The sequence below is a fragment of the Pseudopipra pipra genome, chromosome 18 (assembly GCF_036250125.1).
Source record: "Pseudopipra pipra isolate bDixPip1 chromosome 18, bDixPip1.hap1, whole genome shotgun sequence".
Classification (NCBI taxonomy): domain Eukaryota; kingdom Metazoa; phylum Chordata; class Aves; order Passeriformes; family Pipridae; genus Pseudopipra; species Pseudopipra pipra.
Window position 1 is genome coordinate 7,246,083 of NC_087566.1, and position 22,407 is coordinate 7,268,489.

General features: G+C 43.1%; 1 protein-coding gene across 4 annotated transcripts in view; it reads right to left on the bottom strand.

The window, feature by feature from the left end:
• KIAA1671 (KIAA1671 ortholog) overlaps window positions 1-22,407 on the bottom strand; it is a 69,968-nt gene that overhangs the window by 27,140 nt on the left and 20,421 nt on the right. For 3 of the 4 annotated variants that reach the window (XM_064674869.1, XM_064674870.1, XM_064674871.1), the window contains exons 2-6: window positions 21,001-21,123; window positions 18,648-20,295; window positions 17,765-17,858; window positions 13,510-16,710; window positions 12,761-12,883 (exon numbers count right to left, since the gene is read on the bottom strand). In XM_064674869.1, coding sequence (XP_064530939.1) covers window positions 12,761-12,883; window positions 13,510-16,710; window positions 17,765-17,858; window positions 18,648-20,242 — 5,013 coding nt within the window. In that variant the 5' untranslated portion in view covers window positions 20,243-20,295; window positions 21,001-21,123. Of the gene's footprint in view, window positions 1-7,973; window positions 8,105-12,760; window positions 12,884-13,509; window positions 16,711-17,764; window positions 17,859-18,647; window positions 20,296-21,000; window positions 21,124-22,407 lie in introns of those variants that run through there. The other variant, XM_064674874.1, reaches the window with a different exon arrangement.

A 22,407-nucleotide genomic window follows, 5' to 3' on the forward strand; every position in this document is an offset into this window, starting at 1 on the left:
CCTTGGTGGTTTTATCTGTTTTGGTTTGGATTTAATTTTTCATGGTGATATGGTAATACAATTCATTCAGATGCCCAGATGTTTTCACCTTCCCCAGTAACCACAGGCAGTCTACGGTCAAATGAAAAAGGGAAAAAAAACCAAAAGAGAGAAAAAAAAAAGAGTGGAATGGATGGAGTGTTTTAACACAGGGACTTTGTACAGTGTCCATACAGCAAAACATCTTTTGTAACCTGAAACCCCAGGGGGTATCTCAATATTTACACTAAATGTTTGGTTTTGAGTCCTACTTTCGTTTCCTACTAAAAATAAGCAAGTTAAGCTCACATTCATAGCTCTAATTTATGCTTGTTCAAAATCTTAGACAACTTGCATAGATAACTTGACATGAAAGGTGCTCCCCCCCCAGCCAACTACAAGAGGCTGAAATTCCATTTCGAGACTTTTCGCTTATATTAGATTATTTTAAAAGCCCCAGGGGCCTTTTAAATCAGGCAACAGGCTCTGGATCAATACTGGTGAAGTTTACACAAGCACACATTGATATGAGAGGCTTTTAAAGAAAGGTGCTAAAGCACTTCATAAAATATCAATGTACCATGGCTGTTTTAAAAAATCTTTACGTTAAACCTAGGTGATAACAACCTCAGAGCAACACTGATTTCTTACAGTTTTTCATATGTATTTAATTATCTATAAATTATATATTTTCTATTTTAATGTATTATAAACTCTATTACAATTTATATTTTATCATTACATATCTATATTTTTAATTTTTATTTATGTATTATATGTATTTTTATATCTATTTTATGTATTTTAAAATTTTATGCATATATAAAATTTGAAATTATATATTTTCTAAGGTGGGAAACAATTTGGAATTCAGTGCCAGTGCTTTGCAGACCAATACTTTTCATTTCTTCCTGCAGATTGAAGAGCAAAATGAAATTTCCTGGTGCTTGTAACTATTCAAAAATTAATAAAAATCTCCAAAGAAAGGTAACTGTAAAATATAATGTTATATATTTTATACATTACATTACATATTAAAAATATATATTACATATACTTATATATTATATATAATTATATTCTTTTCAGGTTTTAAAACAATTCAAATACAATTACCAGTAATAACTGGAACAACTAAAGCCCGACAGTATTTCAGAAAATGTTAATTCTTGTGTCCTTCAAAGTATGTTTCTCCTGAACCTTAGCCAGGCCCAGTTAAACATCCTGAACATGCACAGTTTTTGTACCTTGAATTGTTTCAGTGTAAAACAAAGCTATCAACCTTAAAGCTGAGGAAACCAGCTAAAAATATACAATGTTGTTTGCAAGCCCACGTCCATAAACCTGCAGCACTTCCCTTCCAGCTCAACAGAGGAGGAAAAACTGAAAAAACAGAAACAGGAAATTCCTACAGCACGAATAGGCTGGAAAGGACTAAACCCATTTTCTTTACATTTGTTTATGTCTAAAGGATCAAGCCAAGGAAAAGATGAACAGTTGCAGGCTGTTATTAATGGATACAAATAAAAATCCACGCTGTTCTCACAGGGCAAAGAAGGTGAGCGGAGTGCAAGAAAAGCAGGAGAAGGTGCTGCTCCTGTTCCACACCACCTGCCTGGAGCGATCCCATAGCATTTCTCCTCCTCACAGAGGGTGCTCAGGGAAACTCCAACTACTGAAGGCTCAGATCTGACTTACAAAATTCACAGAACACTCTGAAGGAAGAGCTTTTTTTTTTTTTTCCTTTGTGCAAGGGATTTCCTTCCTCAAAGAGCAGCAACATGGAGCTGGAGGGTAAAACTTCATCTTAACCCATTTCAGCTGTTCTCAGCACGATCACATGCTGCCTAATGCCTGTCCAAAACACTACTCTTCCATCTTCTCCCTACAAAACACTATTCCCTGAATCTTTCATTTATATCCTCACTTCTTGATGGCAGGAGGCAGAATAAATAGCAGGTGTAAGTCAACACAATAATTCCTTTGTCCATTTTAACTTGCCATGTGCCATTTTGACGACAAGAGCAGTATATTTATTTGCCATTGCTGTGTAACATTGAGTGCACACATGGTTCCTTTACTTCCACATCTCTCTGCTCATACTGCCTCCTCCTTCTCCTCCTCTTCTTCCTCCCAGGCACAGCACAACAGCCCCACAACAGCCCTGTGCTCCCACATCCTCCAGGACATGGTTAGTGCACTGGAGGGGACCCCAAGCTGGGGGACCCCCATTTGCCCCAAGCTGTGCCCACCCACTTCACTCTTCTGTGCCCAGACAGTGCTCAGCACGAGGCCACATCTGAACCTGCTCCTCAGGGCCATGGTCACAGGTGTGGCCTTATCCACATTTTTTAGATAAGTGCATTATTTCCTGCTCCATCCAGAGCTTTGTGGAGCTAAAGGGTTGATTTGCTGAAATTCCTTCTGTGCTCTCAACCAGATTTGATGTGTTTCCTGCCCTGAACTGTGGCATGCTGCTGAACTACGGGATGAAGCCAAAAGTAAATCCAGCCTCATCCAACACCTGCAATCCCCAATCCTGGTAATCAGACCTTCCCAAACACACCCTGTGGTGAGCACACAATGCCACCTCCCCTCAGGTGCCAGGGGTTTATCAGCCTCCACCATGAATCACTAAACCAAAAATTACATTTTTTCCAAGCTTCACTCAGACTCCAAATTTACCCGAAGTTACATTTTAAGAGCAGCTTTGCCCTGCAGTACAAAGTTCTGTTGTATCCTGAGGAAAGTCCTCCACACAGAGTTACTTTCCCCATGCTCAAGTTGCTCCCTAAAACGCTGTTTCCTTTCAGTACAGTAAACACGCACTGGCTGCATGAACAACTCACAACTGCTGAAAGGACAGGAACAATAGTGGGAACTTGGCTGTCTCCCAGCATCAGCGACACGGACAACAGCTTGGGAAGGGCAGGAACTGAGTCAAAACAACTTTATGTCAAAATATTAGCAGGGAGGCAGTGAAGTTACCTCTGCTTTGTGCGTATAAAAGAGGTTTAACAATCCACTTTAGCCTCGTGTCATAGAATCCCAGAATGATTTGGGTTGGAAGGGACCCTAAAGATCATCTAGTTCCAGCCCTGCCATGGGCAGGAACACCTTCCACTATCTCAGGTTGTTCCATCCTGGCCTTGGACACTTCCAGGGATGGGGCAGCCACAGCTGCTCTGGGCACCCTGTGCCAGGGCCTCCCCACCCTCACAGGGAAGGGTGTTTCCAGAAGCATATTCACTACTCCATAGTTAAAATAAGGGCAGAGGGGCAGGGGCAGACAGCCCCACTTCCAGCTGCTCTGAGCCCGGAACGACACAGTCATTACAAAAAAATTACCAGGTCTAAAAACAGTTACATCTCACTCAATGAAAACCTTAATGCGACAAGTTAACCTAGAATGTGCTATTTCATGAAAGCATTTTATGCTAAATTAAACTTAATACCCCCCGTAATTATAACAAACTGCCTTGGACTGAGCACGCGTCCCCGGGCGGGCTCGGGGCCGCCGGCCAGCAGTGCTGCACGGCAGAACAGCAGCACTCCCTTGTGTTCCTGCATGGAACCGGTCTCCTCAGACAGGGTTGGCCCTCTGCTTGCTCTTAGCAACGACACAGGAGTCAGAATTCCTCTTCCACAGCTGCATCCAGGAACTGGGGAAATACCCTTCCAGATTTTTCACCACAGCAGGGCACATGGTACTCAGGTTATCTGAAAGGGAGATTTGGCTGCTGACAGCAGATACATCCAGACTCTACCTGGGTGTGAGGGATTTTTAACTCTTTGGAAGAAACATATCCCTGAAACACTACTGCCCCTCCAGCAAAAGCAAATCCGACAAGGGAATAGCAGCATTGTCCACAGGAATCCCTGGCAGTGCACACAGAGGGAAGACACGCTACACGTGCACAGAGCACCTTCCACCTCTTGGAGTGGGATAACCCTTCTTCAGAGCGGGATAACGCCCCTCAGAGCAGGATGTCCCCCCCCAGAGTAGGCATGACCCCCCCTCAGAGCAGAGATGACCCCCTCCCCGTGGCTGCAAGCTGATGGTTATGGTTTCCTTCCATCGCTCGCCCAAACTCTGTCACAGTGACATGTCACAGCAGTGGTTTATTAACCAGCTGCCACTTCCTTCACAGTCACCTGATGAAAGGTATCAAAACCACTCTTTAAAGGTAGCAACTAATATCCTGTCAAAACAAATTTTAAATCTTGCCTCTTTCTTAAATACTACCATTTTCTTTTGATTTTGTAATTTTTCTTTAATGACTGCCAATAAAGAATAAGGTCTTTTTAAACCCTCGCAGTGCTGCAGGGTAACATTTTATTTAAAACGTGCAATTTTCTTTGAGTGCTTTCAGGATGCAGCATTTCTTTCTGTTTGAACAAAGACAAGTGCCAGACTGAGAAAAAATAACTCATCAAGAATGGTACCAGCATGGTGAGGAGACCCAGCACCACCCCATACCAGAAGACCAAAACTGAGCAATGAATCCAGAGCCCACTGTCACATCAACTGTGTGTCACAGATCATGTACATGTAACACAGACTTACAGGACTGAGGACAGTTTTTCTGCTCCTAACTGGTCTCCCACAGGCTTTTCACACCTTCACCTTGTTAAAATGGAGCCAAGGTCACTCTTGGACCATAACAGTTTCATGTTCTCAAGGCATCTTCAGCCACTTACCTCCCCTAAGTGCTTTTCCTGTCGCACTCAGCTGAATTAATGAAACTGTCCCTTTGCCAGGCATTAGAAGGGGCTGCCCAGGGAGGGGGTGGAGTTCCATCCCACAAAATGCCCTAGGGCAGAGCAAGAGCTGGTGGCGACTGAGATGGCCAAGGGCAGGAACAGAATCAACCAAGAGCACTCCACTAGCGGCTGTGTCCACAAGGAAGCCAAAAGAGTTGGTTATTGGTCAAAGGGCACCGGAACAGGAAACCCCAGTGCTGTGGCTGCACACCCGGCACAACCAGTCTGATGGTGTGACTGATGCAAGCAGCTGGACAAGACCATTGAGCTGCACTTAAAGGACTTATTGTGCAAGTCAGACCTAAAGATGTCTTGTATCAGCTGCAGCAAAGCTCCTCACCAGCTGAAAAAGAGATGATGGATATCCCATGCTCCCTGGAAAATACTTGAATATAATAAACAACAACACGTGGTCACTGCAAGACTGGTGCTGAAATATATAATTACAATAATTAATCAATTAGAAATGATGAAAAGATAGCAGCAGGAAGGACATGGTAGAGCAAAGAAGGAAGTGATGATGTGGAACACAGAGCTTCCAGTACCTGAAGGGAGCCTGCAAGGAAGATGGAGAGAGACAAGGGCCTGGAGTGACCCTGGAGTAGAAAGAAATTCTTCCCTGTGAGGGTGGGGAGGCCCTGGCACAGGTTGCCCAGAGAAGCTGTGGCTGTCCCATCCCTGGAAGTGTTCAAGGCCAGGTGGGATGGGGCTTGGAGCAACCTGGGATAGTGGAAGGTGTCCCTTCCCAAGGCCGGGGGGGGACATGGGATGGGCTTTAAGGTCCCTTCTAACCCAAACCATTCTATGATTATGATTCTATGATTCTCAAAGAGCTCTCCTAGAGGCTCCTAAAAGCTTATGCTGCAATCCCCAAGGTCCACCTGCACTCTTGGCTTTTGTCTCTTACTGCTCTGGCTTTTTGCTACTTGGCACAGCTGCAGCAACACTAGCTCTCCTTAGTCCATCTTCTGCCATCAGAAGTCCAGTCTCCAGATCTCCCAAGGCACCTGACCCTCAGTAATTCCTGTTTCAGTGTGATGCACTGGGCTACAAAAAACACCAGCCAAGAAGGAACCTTATTTCCAGGCCTTGCAGGACACCTTGTTAGGAGTGCAAATGATCCAGGTTTGATAAACTTGCTCCTCTTCTCATTATTACACTCAAACTGAAAAGGGAGCTCAAGGTTCAGTTACTGGACATCTAATACAACCCGTGGAACAAAACATTTTGCTGGACACAAAGACACTTCTCAGAAACTCAAGAGCTGTCACTCACCCAGAGAACCCAGGGCACAGACTTCTTGGTGGCCAGTCACCATTTCAAACGGACTTGGGCAGACCACAAACTCTGCTGTGCTCAGGAAATACTATTTGTCACAATAAGACACATCCTGTTTCAAGATTAGAAGAGGAATCAGCAAAGAATGAGCAGAGAGCTGGCACTGAGTGGGTCCAGTGATGTCCAACAACCCCAGCACTGCAGGAGTAAAACAAATACACAGCAGAGAAGATGCAACCTACCAGTAGCTCAAGCAGCTTTAAAAATAGATTATCATTAAAATATTTTTTAATTAAGAGTTACAGCTTCTCCAGGTACGTCTGCCTAATGAATAAAGCATCTTAGCTCCCCAAGACAGATTAAATAACCCTTGACAACCAACCCCAACATCTCTGGTTACTCTCGGTTGTAAGTAGAGAGAACTGATAAATATCTCCTTCAGCTGCAACAGCAGCACAGAAAGTGACAGAAGCTACAACTGTGCTTGTCCCTTAAATTTCTTTTTTAATAACATGAATATCACAACTTCCCTTCCAGTATTTTCTTGCAACGTATCAGGAGAGTGTGAATGAATGAAAGCCCCTAAGGAATACTTCGAGGCCTCTAAAATGGGAATATACACCCAGAAAATACAACATACCTGTTCTGTTACAGACTAGAAATGCACAATATTAGATCCCACCATCCCAGGGACCTTCTGGACTGATCCAAAGTTTGGGTTGATTTGGGTTTTTTCCCTGGCCTTACGGGAAATCACATGTAAAAGCAAGAGCAGGGAGAGAGCCCTTTCAGACTTCTCACACTGGCAAAGCACGATGAACATCCACCCCCTCATCACACTAATGACTAATTGTTTAGTATGCAATTTAAAGAAAGCTCATCTCCTAAAATCTAGCTGCTCAAAAAAAAAAACCATGTCCAAACACTTCTATGCTTTACACTACTACAGTCTCCAACAGGAGGTTCTTCACTATCCTCTCCCAGCAGCAAGAAATTTGCAGTAGGCAATCTCACCTCACACCTGATCAAAGCACATACAGACAAGGACTGTAAAACTCGATGTGAGGGAAGGAATCTCTTACCAGATTTTCAAAATGCAACAGCAAACAGCTGACATGAAAAGGTTTGGTGTCAGTCCTGATTACACGCTGAATTTACAGCTGAAAAAGTTGAGATTAATCGCAAGCTACAACAAACAAATGGAAACTGATCTTTGATTAGTACAGGAGAAATTAAAATATTAACTAATTAGCTCAAAGCAATATAGTACCTATTCAGAAAGGCTTTACAAATCCAATTTATGTTTTATAAATGTGAAAATTTCAGACACACAGCAGTCACTGTGCAGAGCTGGCAGGGCAGCACTGTCAGAGCAGCCTGTTAAAAAGAGCTTTTCATGACAGAGAGCCCTGAGGAGAGTTTGAAGAGGAAGTGATCACCGAGACATCAAAACCTATGAACAGTCAAATTAAAAAGGAGGAAGGAATTGTACAATTACACCCTCCTAAAGCCAAGAGCACAGGCCCTTTTACTGGAATAGCAGGCAGTGGCTGGAGGCAGCAGCAGGGCAGGACAGTCCTAGGGTAGCAGCCCTGGAGGCCAGAGAGACCTTCGACACTATGAGGGAAGAACATTCCTAATATACAGCAAGCTAAACTACAATTCCCATGGATAGGGATTAACAAGGAAGAAATTTTGACTCCCAAGAGGGTTATCTGAGGCACATTCGAGTAGTCTGAAGTTTGAAATGAGTATTAAAGATAAAAAAGCCCTTCTTACTCAAATAAATACCAAGTTTCATGTTACTACTCAGAAAGGAACTGCCAAGTAAATCCTTCCCCACATATGAACATTCCCAGGATTTCTGGGAACACCCAGCTCAGGAAGCAGAGTGACATTAAGAGCACACTTACCCACAGGTACTGCAGGAACTTCAGCAGCCGGGGACAGTAATAATACTCCATTTTCAGAGCGCCGAGTTAACGCAAAGCCATCCCCGCTCCAGGCAGCCTCCCTGCTCTCCCCGCCTCCAGCACAACTTAAAAGCAGACTGGAGCAATTAAAAGCAACATGAATAATGTACCGTGTGTGTCTGTGGGCCCCACGTCACCGCGGGCTCGGCGCCTTTAACACACTCTGGGGCTACTCAGAAGCAGCCGCTGAGCCACCGGCAGCACGTGACTCACCCACTTATTATCGAGCATCTGAGTGCTCCCAGTGCTCCCATCCCCATAATCCGGAATGGGTTAGGCTAGAATTAGTGACAGGACTTTGGGTTTTGCAGTAAAAAGCCCTTCAGAAGGAAAGAGAAGCTCTAAACCCCCTTGGTTTGCAGGGTTGGTTATGAAACACTCTTAATGCCACTGGGGCCGTTCGCTGACCTTGTTTTTCGGTGATGTACAAGAAAAACCCACACGTGCAAGAAAAGCTCCTGGTTTTATGTTCCTTTAACATAAAAATGTCTTTTGTGAACAAGAAGAAACAGACACAACAAAGTGGCTTTTTATACACCCCTGGAATGTTCCCAGCAAATGAAAACTGCCAAAAAAGGAAGAAAACCCAGGCGGACGAGTTTTAACCACCTCCTCAGGCTGGGTTTACAAATAGGAAATGGTGGAGTTGATGGACATCAGCTGTGGGTGGTTTGTGAAGAGCAGAAATGGGAACTGTAACACTGCTTTTTTTACCTATGTCCTTTTTTTTATGGGAAAAAGAAAGGTAAGTGCCAGGAGCCCATCACAGAGGGCCCCACTGCCTGTCCCCTCCCAGCACTCATGTCCCAGCTGCCTGTCCCCTCACAGCACTCCTCCAGCTCTCACCTTTCCCTGGGAGGGACAAGGTAGAGGTGACACAAAACAGATTCCAGGATGCTGCAACCTGCTTTCCTTGAAATTTTGGTACTTTGAGAAAAATACTCCTGATTTTGTAATCATCACCTATAAGATCCTGCAGAGCTGACAAATTATGTTGATTTTCTTCCAGGCTCAGTCGGTTTTTGGGTAGCAACTCACACATGATGGGTTTCAGTACATCCCATTTCCACCTGGGAAGGAGTAAATATTAGAGGCTACACAGAATGTAAAAAAGAGGTGGTTTGGTTTTCAGTGGGCAGGAGACAGACTTGTCATGGGTAGAACTGGAAACAACTGGTGAACTGTGACAGCCAAACTATAAATTCATCTGCATATGTTTATAAAATATTTATCTTCTCTCGCTTGCAGTTAATTTCCAAAATATTTTAAGAGTCAGCTCATGACTTTCTTCAACAAACCCTCCTCCACCCACACATCACAGTCTTAAATAAATGCCTCTTTCTATGGAGACCAGTAGAGAGATTTTCCTCCCCAAAGGACAAAACCCCTCAAAGTTTAATGTAAAATAAATAAATAATATGAGGAGAGACTTCCAAATAATTCATGCCCATATCAGTTCTAGTAGCAGAATGCTCTTTTCTAGCTTCCCAAAGCAGCAATTTTGGTTATAACCCACAGCTGCTCTAAAGCTGCTCTGTTTCCAGCTGAAGGTGTCCTCCCAGCACAACCACAGCTACTGTATTTGGAGGATGAGTCCCAGCACACATTCCTCAGGTTTTAGTTCCCAAGACTTCTATCAGCCTTGATGACTCAATCAGGAATTGAGGTTTGTGACTGAACGTCAGAAGGTTAAAGCCCTGTGTCAGCTGTGATGGGATCGCTGCTGTGATGGGATCACTGCAGTTCAGGTCATTCAATACTTGTTAACACCTCCTGAACTCCCAGGGCTTGTCCCTGACACACTGCAGGGACAGAGCCTTCCTGGGCAGCTCTCAGTGAGGAACAGCCCCATGTCCAACCACAGCTAAAAACCAGAGAGGGTTTGGATGCTGCAGGTGGTCACATCTATCCCTCCACCTGCATTCCAGCTCTAAAAGAAAAGACCTCCACAACAGCCTGGGGCTCCAAGCTGTGCAGGGGAGCTCTGCCTGCTACAGGGTCTGAGATGTGGAGTTGATTCAGTGAGATAAAACTCCCACTCTGTTTAGAGCAAACATGAAAACAACTTCATTTTTATATCTACACTGTGCTGCAGAAGGGCTAAAACACAGAGAGACAAGTACCACCCATAGTGAAACCACAGATGATGACATGATGTAAGCCTAGCAGCGACACAGGAATTTTTATAAAAGCATTACTCTGTTTTTTAACTCAAAGCAGCTAAGAAATGCAATTTAGGTGAGTGTTAAATCTCAAGAGTATCATCCTTTGCAATCTGAAACACCAATCCCATATTGTCAAATATATTGCAATGGTTTGATTTCAAAGCTGTCCTTTGTAATGTTTTGAAAAACAACCTAATTACAGTAGAATCCCTGGAATATCATCATAAAGAAATTACTTCTCCAGAGGTAAAATGATACTACTGCTCCTTGCTTCCATACGAACCATGTTCATCCATAAGAACCTCGTTCATTAGCTGTCCTGGCAAATGTCATTCAAGCAGTTGTTTGTTATCATAAATACAGCAATTATGGGGCATAATGGGGAATAATGCAACAAATGGATATTTATGTAAACTGGTTTGTCAAATACCAAAAAATATCATTATCAGCTCATCAACTGCTTCAGTGGCAAATGTGAATCAAAGTGAATCATTAATTCTACAATAACACTTGTCACTTTGAGCTCTCAGTCTTACTCAAACAAATATCAATATCCTGAGTGACCAAGAATATGCAGTGCAGAATACTTTTCTTTACTGTCACAAGAAAAATAACTTCCCAGCTGCACAGACCAGACACCACTCAAGCCAAACAGCAGCACTATGTCACGTTTCCATCTAATCCTCCTTTACAAGTGCACCAGAGGAAACAGAGATCGTGTTCAAATTCCAAGGAAATACGTGATTTAACTGTGACTCTGCCGTGGCTCATTCCTGACCCCTCGTGTTCTTCCACTTCCCATGCACCGCGATGTGTCTCCCCACCAGAGGGGAGTGTTGGAACGTGCTGCTGAAACAGCGACTCCACGCCCAAAGTCTGTATTTTCTCCAAATGCAACGAAGGCATAACCTTTGTGCACAAGAAATGGTTTGGTTTTACATAATCTGCTGTGATATCTGTGTGGAGCTTAGGAAGACACGAGTGTGGTGAGTTTTCCACCTCCCAAACGCAGGTAAAAGCTCCTTCCATGCACCTTCTCGCTACACTTCACACACAGGAGGACCAAGCTCACCTTTGGCTCCCAGGGCACTGCACACCAAACACACCCTGTGGGGCTTTCCAAAGCAACACAGAGGAGTAAAGCACTCAGATCCTACTGAATTCCAGGGGATGCCACACACGGAAGAATTTTCTATTTTCCTGGGGCTGAGTCTTCCTTTCCCACCTTCCTTTCCTGTCTCAGGCTACATTTGGTGAAGTTAAAGGATTATTCTGAGCAACCTCCCAATTAACAACCAAGTTGGAGAATAACAGTCATATTTATTCCAGTACAGCACCTGAACAGTTCAGTTATCCCAGCACTCCTTCTGACAGCACTTCTCTCCCACATATCCTACCTTGCCAACGACACCTTTACACATTTGCACCATAAGCTGATGGCATGTAACAACTTCTAGGGATTAAATGATAACTGCCAATTCTGTAAATAACCCAAACTCCTCCTGAGATGAAGCCCACGCTAAGAATGGAAAAGAGAAGGGGTCATCAGCCTTTGCATACCTTCCATGAAGTTTTAAGACTAGAACTGAAGAACAAAATGAGCCTGTTTCCAAAACCCCTATTAGGAGAGTTTTTTATAAAATCCTGATAGGTTTGGGTGTTTGCTTTTTCTCTACAAGAAAAGAGAACTCAGTCACTCTCCTTTTTTATCTTTTCATGTGCTCTCTGGTAAAGGGCTGCAAACAGAGTGAGTAATGACAGAATAGGGCCTCTGCAGAGGGCAGTGCAGCTCCTCACCACACAATATGCTGCCAGAGAGAGAGGACAGGGGAGGGTTCACCTTGGTACAGTCAGAGTGGCAACATCCTTCGGTCTCCCCTTTTCAAGTCCTTTATTTCCCTCATAAAATGTTGGTATTTCATTTATTATGTAGCTTTTGGAACATCCAGACCTTTGTTTTGTTATTTCAGGACAACAGCTGGATGGAGGGTGCTATCTTCCAACACAGATTTATCTGTGGGCTAAAGTCAGGACATCCTTCTGAAACTGAGAGTATCACCCAACAACGTAAGTGGGAATTCAACCCAAAAGTATGTGTATTAGAGACACATCAGACTACCCAAAATGTCAGCTGTGATCCTTCACAGAAACACTTCTCTGTGTGTTGCCTGCAGAAAGAAAATTAAACTCCTCCATTTCTCAGGCTCTGACACGGTTCTGTTTGTCTGCACAATTTTCCAGAAATAAAAATCTGAAATCAAGTCATTTTCAATATCTGCGAAACCAACGAAAAAGCATAATGCTCTAGAAAGTTCTTAAGAGTTCAGGGTGAAAATTCCTCATTTAGGAAGCAAAATGAACAAGCTACATGGCTGATGTTTTGCGTGTGAAGGGTTGGCAGGGAGCAGTGGGATGCCAGGGAGGAGCATCCTCTTGCCACTTCAACTCCCCAGCAAGTGCATCTCTGCCAGGCACACACACTTTCTGTCACAGGCCTTTGCAAGAAGGAAAACAGCTGCATCTCCCTCATCCCTCCCAAAAACCTCCTCCAAGATCACCTACCATCCCGAAATCCACTCTTCTCTCCTTATAGAAACTGTGGCGGCTCCTCTGAGCAGACACTGAGGAAAAGTCTGTTCCCTCTGTTTTGTCTGAACTCTGCTTGGTCCACTCTCTCCTAGAAGCCTGTAAAATGTAGTTGTGAATGCTGTTAGATATACAGCCATGAACATCCTATGCTTTAATCATAGAATCATTAAGGTTGGAAAAGTTCATCATGTCCAACCTTTGGATTGCATTCACATGTCACTGTGATAAGGGAATCTCTTGCCTCTCACCAAAGTCACTATCAGCAGTGGAGTTCCACAGACAAAATAATATTTGCTTCATTCAGAAAAAGACAAAAAAACAAAAACAAAGGGAGGTCCAAAAAGATCACTGCTGATAACTTATAAAATAAATGAAATAACTTCTTTTCAAGTAAATATAAAATTGGAGAGTTAACAATTTAACATCCCAGGTTCATAGCATTAATAATATAATAAACACGTTTTAAAGCTTTTTCAAGCTTTCCATGGAAACATCAATAAATATTTATAGACTTACACCAAAAATCTGGTCATTTAATACAACACACATTCCTCAAGAAAACAGAACCCGAAAGGAAATGAACTCTAGTGAAAAGTATGAACCTGCTCCCTTGCTGCAGAGTCACAGCTGGTGCTGAAAAGTGGTACGAGACACAAGAAAGGCTTTAATAAATAAAGTTCAGTTTCAGTTACAGGAAACACTTTGATACCATTTGGAAATACCTTTTTATCTTCATGGAAGAACAGTTCTGACGGAGCTGACACCTTGTGTTTCCACCCATGATCCACACTTTCCAGGGGGAAGCTCTGCCTGGACTGATGTAGATCCTTCCTTCCCCTCACTTCCTGCATCAGTGGCAGACTGTCTCTTCCTTGGCGGCATTTTTCCGAGTAGGATCGTCTCAAATCCGGGGGTGCCGTTCCAAAACCAGACGTGTAGCTCCTCCAATCAGTTTTAATCTTCACGCTGGAAGAGTCGCCCTCACACGTCGCCTTATTTGTGTTGTCTTTGCTCCTCACTGTGGAGCTCCTCACTACGTTTTTGCTCCAGTCACCCTCTGGAGACACCTCCAGGAACTGTTCTTTTGTCACCAACCTCTTCTGTAAAAGCCCATCATCTGCCTTTATGGACAACTTGGAAGCAAAACTGGCTTCCAGACTCTGGTCTGTCCCCACTACGTTTACAGGCTGCACCTTCTCAATTACGAATTTTGGACTCTGATTCCTGGAGGTTAAATTCACTTCCTCGTCCTCATCAACGATGAAAGTTTTCTTCCTACTGAATTCCACAGGTGAATTTACAAACTTCTCTGAGAAGAAGATGCTGGGACTTCCCCAGTATGGAGGGCTGAACTTTCTGTCTTTGGACTTCGGCTTATCAAAGTCAGGGCTACGTAATTCCAGTTTCTCTTTGCTCTTTTCATTTAGAATTAATTTCTCTGGCCTGTGCTGCTCTTCTACACACTCACCTGGTTTGTTATTAACAGAAGAGTGATCTGATCTACTCTTCCACTCGTTCCAGCTGTAGGAAAGACTCGTCCTATCAGACACATTTCTTTTGTTCTTTGATTTCTCCCTACTCAATGAGCTGAGATCTTCAGAGAGCTTATCTTGAACTTTACTGGCCTTGGCTGACTCTTCTTTATATTCTGCCATAAGTGCATCAATATCGAGAATTTGAGATCTGTAACTATCCTCAGCCCTCCTGACAGGTAAATCAGGATTATTTTCACTCCTTTTCTGGGGGCCTGGTTCAGAGTCTTTACGTACCTGTGCTGAACATGGGGGTTCATGGGAAGAGGAGACTTTCCTTCTGCTACTTTTGAGATCAATTTGAACTGTGTTTTCCAGGTTCTGTTTTAACAGGAAAGCATCAACATCTATAATTTTCTCTTTAGAATGATCCAGACCTTTTTCATGATGCTGTTGGTTATCCTTCCGAGACATATGAAAATTGCCAAACGCAACGTTTTTGGATAAAACAGCATCTTTGTTGTCTTCCTTGACCCAATCCTTGCTAATATGTACTTCCCGGGAGTCCTCTCTACAAGTTGTACTCATCACATTTTTATTTGGTTGCTGCAATACAGGTTTGGACCTTCCTGGAAAAACAGGGTCCAGATTAATTGCTGCTCCCCCACTTGAACTGGAAACTGTATTAATTTCACTTGCACTGGGAGCACCAACAAAGCTTTTCTCTTTTTTGATACCAGGAATCTGATAAGTCACTGCAAAAAAAGTTGCCTTTGGCTCGAAGACAGAACTCTGATGTTTCAAGTAATCATCAGAACTGCCAAGAACAGCCTGGTTTGCCTCACTCCCTTCCAGCCCTTCTTTGATATTTTTGTTTCTCTTTTTAAGTGAATCCTCATCCAACTGCAATAAATCTGTCCGACTCAGCCTCTTGATATTTTCAGGAGTGAGCTGCACAACTTCTTCTGCCTTGGCCGACTCCTGAGGCAAGGTCCTCCTCCTCCACCTTTCAGAAATCTTCAAGTCAGAAACACTACTTCTGCTTCTCCTGACTTTCTCTTCTGGATCTGTTACTCTGAGTTTTTCACTGTTTTCAGGAGCTGCACTAGCCAAGCTAAAGTCTCGCTCTTTGAAATTAAAGTCCAGACTTTTCCTTAACCCAAAGGCCCCAGATTCCTCTTTATTTATGGTTTGCACTTGTGCACTAGGATGGTGGCTAGTGAAAGGTTTAAAAAATTGTCCACCTGAAAGCCCTGAGGAAGATTGGGCCCCGTGTTTACTCACACTTGTTGAAACAACTTCACAATCCAGGTTAGTTCTGAATTCATAAATGTCTGTCCCACCTGCCCGAAAACTCCTTTTCTCAGAAGAGCATTTCACCACATTAGACTTCTCTGGTTTATCTATGGAAGAGACTTCACTCTTATCACTTCTAATTTCAGAATGTAGCTTGTTTACTTTCTCATTAATTCCCAAAACTTTACTTTTGTTTGTGGAATAAGGTATTTTCTCAGTTACTATTAACAGTGAATCAGGTTCTGTTTTATCAGAGTCCTTTTTCTGTTCAGGTAAAGTGCATTCACTGGAGAGAAAATCATTAGGTTCTCTCAACACAGCCTTGCTTGTAAGAACTTTTACTTCTCTAGCTTCTGAAATAACAGTATCTTCTTTCAAGTAGAGAGTGTGACTACTTGCCCTCACTGACTGCCCCGTGTGTCCAACATCCTCATCAGTTTTATTCTCTTTCACAGATGATTTTCTAGCTCTGAGTGTCATGGCCTTTTTCTCAGGAGCCATTGTGATGGCTTCACTAAGAGCCCTTTCCCCACACGTCTGAAAGACTTCATACCTGGGCTCTATTCGTTGGTAAATTAGAGACTCTTCTGCATTTTTAGCAGTGGGTTTTTCACTTTTCTCAACCGAAGATTTTTCTAAGAGAATCATTTTCTTGTCTTCACTTGAACAAGCTGGTTTGCCACTTTTCTCTACATCTGCTGTGTGTTTGGATGAATCAGATGGCTTGTAATGCTCCTTCTTTGCAGTGGTAGTTTCCTCCCCTTCCCCCATCCACGATCGTCTGCTGGGCCCCAAAACCACCACGTCTTGCTTTGCCTCAGGCTCCTGGTTCCTTTTCAGTGCAGCATCAGCCCCAGAGTGCTCAACAGCAACGCTGTGTCTCTGCACATTGTGCTCAAACATGGTAGCTCGGACAGTTTTAATGAAGGGCTTTTCCAGAAGTGCTGGGTTTAATTTTTTTTCAAAACTGCTTGTGAACAAGACAGAACTTTCACTTTGCTGAGAGAAACGCTGAGCATCCCCAAGGAAGCTTCCTTTCCTCTCCAGCTGATCAGGTGTATTGGTTATCTTTGAAATGTGCCGGGATTTCCAAGGCCTCCCAGGAACATGTGCTCCTGTGAAATCTGTGCCTTGTGCAACCTTCAGCTCCTTACTCTGGAATGAGAAAATCCAACAGTTAAGAGAGTTTGTTCAAAGATGTGCAATAAAGTTTATTGTAAAACTTACTTGCACCTACTCTGTGCAACACAGGGAATCAAATACTGGAGGTCTTACAAAGAGTTCAATGTTCTTTTCAAGTTTAAAATTTAAAACTTGGAGTTGACTCCAGATTCTCTTAAAAAAAGCTGAAGAATGTCAGAAAATTAACACTGAAGACATTTATAAAGATTTCTAAGCCTGACCTATATTATTCTAGGAATTCAGGGGAATTTTTTAAATCCTACTTTCTTGTCTTCCATTAATGAAAGATTTCCTTTTAAAAAAAAATTGCTCTTCTTGAAAATAACACTAAGCTACAGAAACTTTGCACCTGTAGCTCATAGTTTCCTTACCATATATTCTATCTTAGACAGGAAAAAAACACAGTCACGAGAACTCACAACAAAACAATCTTAAACTACTTTAAATCTCCTCTGCTAAGAAGTGTCAGCAGAGAAGGTCTGTTTGGAAACACCGAGGTGTTGCTTAGAAACAAAGAGAGCCTAAAGCTTCCACAGCAAATCATCACTTTCCCTGGAACACTCTATTGTCTAAACTGCTCAAGTTATTGTTGTTGAGGAGACTGACACGCAAGGTCCAGGCTGTGATTAATCAGGAGCTGTGACTCGGATGTAGGAATGCCCAATCCTAATGCTCTGCTTGGAGAAAATAACGAAAAATCATAGCACAAACCCACCACAGCCACAGGTGATTCACTGCGTGGTTTCACATGTTAGAATTCTTTAAGAATAGTACATAAAATCCTTCTCCCTCCATACCAATCATACATTTAGCAGTGTGCACAATGAACTTTACCAGCTCAGCAAACATGATGCTCCTGTACTTTATTGGTGTGTCCTAAAGACAGACTCACATCAGTAAACCCACTGGGATTGTGTCAGCAATAAAACTCTCAATACCCATTTAAAAGTCACACAGAACAGGACAGCACTCACTGCCCTCCCAGTGCAATCCCAGCTGGAGCCCAGTCGCTGTGCCACTTCCTTACTTTTGGATTTTCCTGCATTTCATGGATAGGGTCAGTTCTGGCTTCAGCAGGTTTCTCAGGCTTTGCTTCACTGCTTGATGTTGGACTTGAAAACCTAAAGCAAAAAACAGGGATTACTTCTTTAGTCCAGTTACTCAGTGAGCGGGTTCACTGCTCACCAAAGCAGACTGGTAGAAATTCTCCAACAAATTTAATTTCTTAAAGGAGAAACATCACTGTTTCATAGAAAGTTACTGTATTTGCTGGTTTAATTGTATCTAGATCGAAGGATTGTTGCTTCCCAAAATGCTGTTAGTTATGCAGCCTATGTTATAGTAGAAAATTCAGAGATACATAATGAACTATAGCACCTCTTGTTGACAAGGTGGTGATCAGTCAACGGTTGGACTTGATGATCTTGGAGGTCTTTTCCAACCTCAATGATTCTGTGAAAAGAGATGTTAATCTCATGCCTCAGTTAAATTTATTTATTTTGATCCCAACAGTGAAATCAGACTCCTGCCTGCCTGAAATCCTGACTCCCCATACCGCTGTCAGGAGGACCATTCTTTTGCCTTCTTCCCAGTCCATGAGCTGGCAGTCCACAGGCTCACCTCAAGATTGTAAAATGCAGGAAACGTTAATCATGGATCTACAGTTACAGCTGCATGCAAAGGCCACAATATCAGCAGATTTATTTATTTCTTTTAGTTGTCAGAGCATACTTCATTAATTTTTCTCTCTTTTCGGGTACGAAAAGGCAGGAAAGGGGCTCAAGAACAACAGCAGAAAGAACTACATTCGGTGGAAGCCAAATGATCAGTTATTTTACTGGACTGAGAGAGCAAGTTTTACTGAACGACACGAAGTTAAGAGGATTAAACAGAACTTCTCTGCAACTTACAGCTTTGTGAGGTCGGCGGAGAGCGGCCGTGACTGCGGTGACCTGCGCAGGTTCCCCGCCTTAACGTCGGCGTTCTCTGCTGTCAGCTCCTTGATTCTCTGCTGGATGGTCACGCACCTGTTCTCCTTCTCGGCACTTGCTGGGAGAAGCTCCGTATCCACTGTGGGACTGGGATTTTCTGAAGTAAACAAACTAATGTGTTTTTTTACACTTCCTCTTAAGATATTATTCTCTTTTTCCGAGGAAGCTGCAGGGCTTTCACAGCCTAGAAACGTGTACGTTTCCTTCTGATCTGCCCTTTTCCCCCCTTTATTAGTTTTGCTTTCACTGGTTGTTTCAGGGCTCCTTTCAGAACTGTGCAAGTTAGTAGTTGTTTCTGGGTTTGTCTCAATTTGTTCACTTTTAGATTTAAGTTTTGTTTCCCACATGTATTTCCCATTGTTTAGGATGCCAATGTCCTGACTACTGCATTTCAAATTTGTTTTAGAAGAACTGCTTTTATTAAACTCAGTTTCTTCGGATTCTGGCCCCATTTCAGACTGATCATGACAACCCACATCAGTAAAAGTAATTATGGATACGTTTTCCTTGCTTTCATGCGATGAACAAGTCTTCTTGCAAGAAGAAAGATCTTTATGTTCAAACTTGGCTGTCAGGTCCATGGACAAAGGCCTTGGTTTTCTAACCCCAGATTTCTCCGGGGGAGATTTTTCCTCAGAAGCTTCTGCAGTGTGATGCTTTTGATCTCGTAAGGATTCCAGAAAAATAGCAGACACTGGTCTATGTTTTGCCCTTTGCTGGACATCAATAGAGAAATCAACTTTATTGTTGAGATTATTTGCATCATCACTGTTTTTCTCCCCTGGGTGAACTTCACGGGCATCTTTTTTTTCCCCAGTTTTGAGGGAGTTCCAAGAGACAGGTCTGAGACTGGAGGAAAACGACATCTGCCTATGGACAGATCCTTCAGGGTTCCTGGATGTCTCGGATGGTTTCTCCAGCTTCACACTGCACTGAAGGTCCTTTGTCTGCAGAGCAGCAAATCCTCTGCGGTCCTGAGCCCTCTTCTCCTGGGCCAGGCTGACCTTGGCCTGCTCTGGCCCCACTGGCTCAAACAGAATGACCGTGTTGGCACTGGGCCCAGTGTAGAAAGTCATGTTTGTGACCACGTCACTGTCAGCCTGATTTTCAGTTTCGATCACCTTCTGATCTACTAACGGAGGAACATTTCCACTGAACACCTTCACAGATGACGTCTCCTCAGTGGCCTTTCTGATCCGACTGCTGGATCTGAAAGCTGGGACAGGGGGTTTAACGTTTCCAAAAGCCTCTGGAGGCTTCTCTTTAGAAAAGGGCTTTGGGAAAAGTCTCGGCCTCGATCCCAGCGACGGCATCGTTGCGGATCTCAAGGAACTCCCAAACTTCTTGTTCTCTTCGAGAGTCAGGGATGCTGAAGCCTCCTTGGCCTTGTTGCTCGCGTCCGAAAGCACGCTGACATACACACGCTGCGCCTTGTCCTCGCCCCGGAGCTCAGTCAGGTCAGGGACTGCCGTCAAAGACGCCAAAGGAGAACTTATTTCTACTCTCGTTGCCATAGCTGGAATTACACATCCAACAGAACTGAAAAACTCCAACAAGGAAAAAGAATCTGGAAAAAAAAAAAAAAAAAAAAAAAAAAAAAAAAATGCAAGTATTGATGCAGAGTCAGCATGAAGATCAAATATCATCATTCTCATTTAAATTCAAGAGGAAGCAAACTCATATCAAGGTGCCTTTCAGAGATGCTGTTTCTAGAGTGTATCACGATGAAAGACATAGTGTTCCTTTTCCTTTAAAAAACAGCAAGAAACACCATTATTCACTGATTTGGCCCAACAACCAAATGCATCACAAATCCTGCAAGAGCCTCTGCACAGCACTGAGTCCCATTGGTGGAGTACATTTTAAATGCAGAGACACTTAGAAATAAATGAATTCATTTATTTTTTTTGAAGCAGAGGTCTCAAAAGAACTCGTGGACTTCCCATCCCTGAAAATATTAAAGGACATGTTGGATGGAGCTTTGAGCAACCTGGAAGGTGGAAGGTGTCCCTGTTCATGGCAGGATTTGAACAGTATGAGCTTTAAGGTTCCTTCCAGCCCAAATCATTCCAAGATTCCACACTGATGTACAAATGTCAACTCTTCTTTACAAAAGAAGCAGCTGGTCAGGTGCATTGAGTGTATACTTTCAAACTGCCAAAAATATCAGGATTAGTGTGACTGAAGGTGTTATTTGTTATCTAATAGCCAAGGCCCAGAACTAAACAATGCAAATAAACATAATCCTACAAATCCCCACTCTCCCACTTACCATAATTTGCATTTGCTGCTGCAACCAACCCATGGAGCCCGAATCCCTTCTCATAGTGACAAGAGCTCTGTCACATTAAGGACAGGAAAGGCAATCACTGCAGAGACACTGCCCAGACCTCACCTGCAAATAAACACAGTTCAGAGTCGGGTGTGGCACATACCCAGACCTACACAGGTAATGCCATGGAGACAAAAATCCAGAGCATTTTAAAGAAAAAAAAGCTGGTTCCCAAGCATAAAGTCACCTGATGGAACTGTATAAAGCAGAAAAATGTTTATTTTTCAAACAGTTATTAAAGAACCAACAAGAAAATACCACCAAAATGTGTAACAGAAAGGTGAAGGGAGAATAACTCAGGCTGCACAGCAGACATGCTAAATCTGAACACAGTTAAAACCACATTTCAGAGAGACTGCTTGCAAATCCAAGTGCTGTCAATCACTGGTTAAAACAGAGCTCTGCATTACTATAATCTCAATTACTGTAATTTACTTTCTATTGCAAAGCTCCTTTCTGGGACAGCAGTCTGTGAGGTGCTACCTGAGCAGCTGAGGCTGATTTTCCATCAAAATGGGACTTTTACCATGACAAAGCAATTTTCTCCAATATCTCGCCAGCAAACACAGGAGAAGAGCTTTGGCTCTAATTAAATTCTTACTGCAGAGTTGAGGGAAAACCTGAAGTAATTAGAATTTCAGCTACAAGAAGTAACCTGAATTTTCCTAACGAAAAATATATTTAAATTTGTAGCAGATGCAGGTGGCTAGGTAAGGTTAGATGATTTTTTTCCTTTAAAAGATGTCATACTCTTCATTTTTAGGAAATTTATGCAGTATTTTGTATGCAGGGGCTCAATTTTAGGTTGCTACCCTTTTGTCTCTTTTGGGGAGCCTTTGCAAGGGCACTTTAGGACACTTCTCACCAGCCCTATTTTGGTGTGAATTTACCCTATAAATATACTTATTTGTAGATTCTGTATGGAGCTCCCTCTGTGTGATTATTAAAGACCCCAGCCAGGATCTTGCCTTCCTGGGTGTGCAGTCTGCAGAAATGGTTATTTCACCTTCAGCTTCCCTTGACCAGACTTAGCCCACACTGGCACTGAAATGCAGGGATTTATTTTTGTCCCTGTTTGTGCTCCCTCTCTCAGGCAGGCAAATGAACTCCGCTCACCTTGCCCGTTCCCTTTCATCTTCCAATCCACTTGGAGTTCTGTCTCAACCACTTATCCCCGATGCCATCCCTGACCTCGCCATTCTGAAATAGCCACTAACCCAAGCAGCTTATCCACATCAATCTGTCCCTTCCACAGTCTCACAGATCTTCATGGAATCTTCCTCCCTCTCCCACTCCTTATTCTAAGAAATGCCACCAAAATCCGATTAAAATGCTCTCGCATTCCAA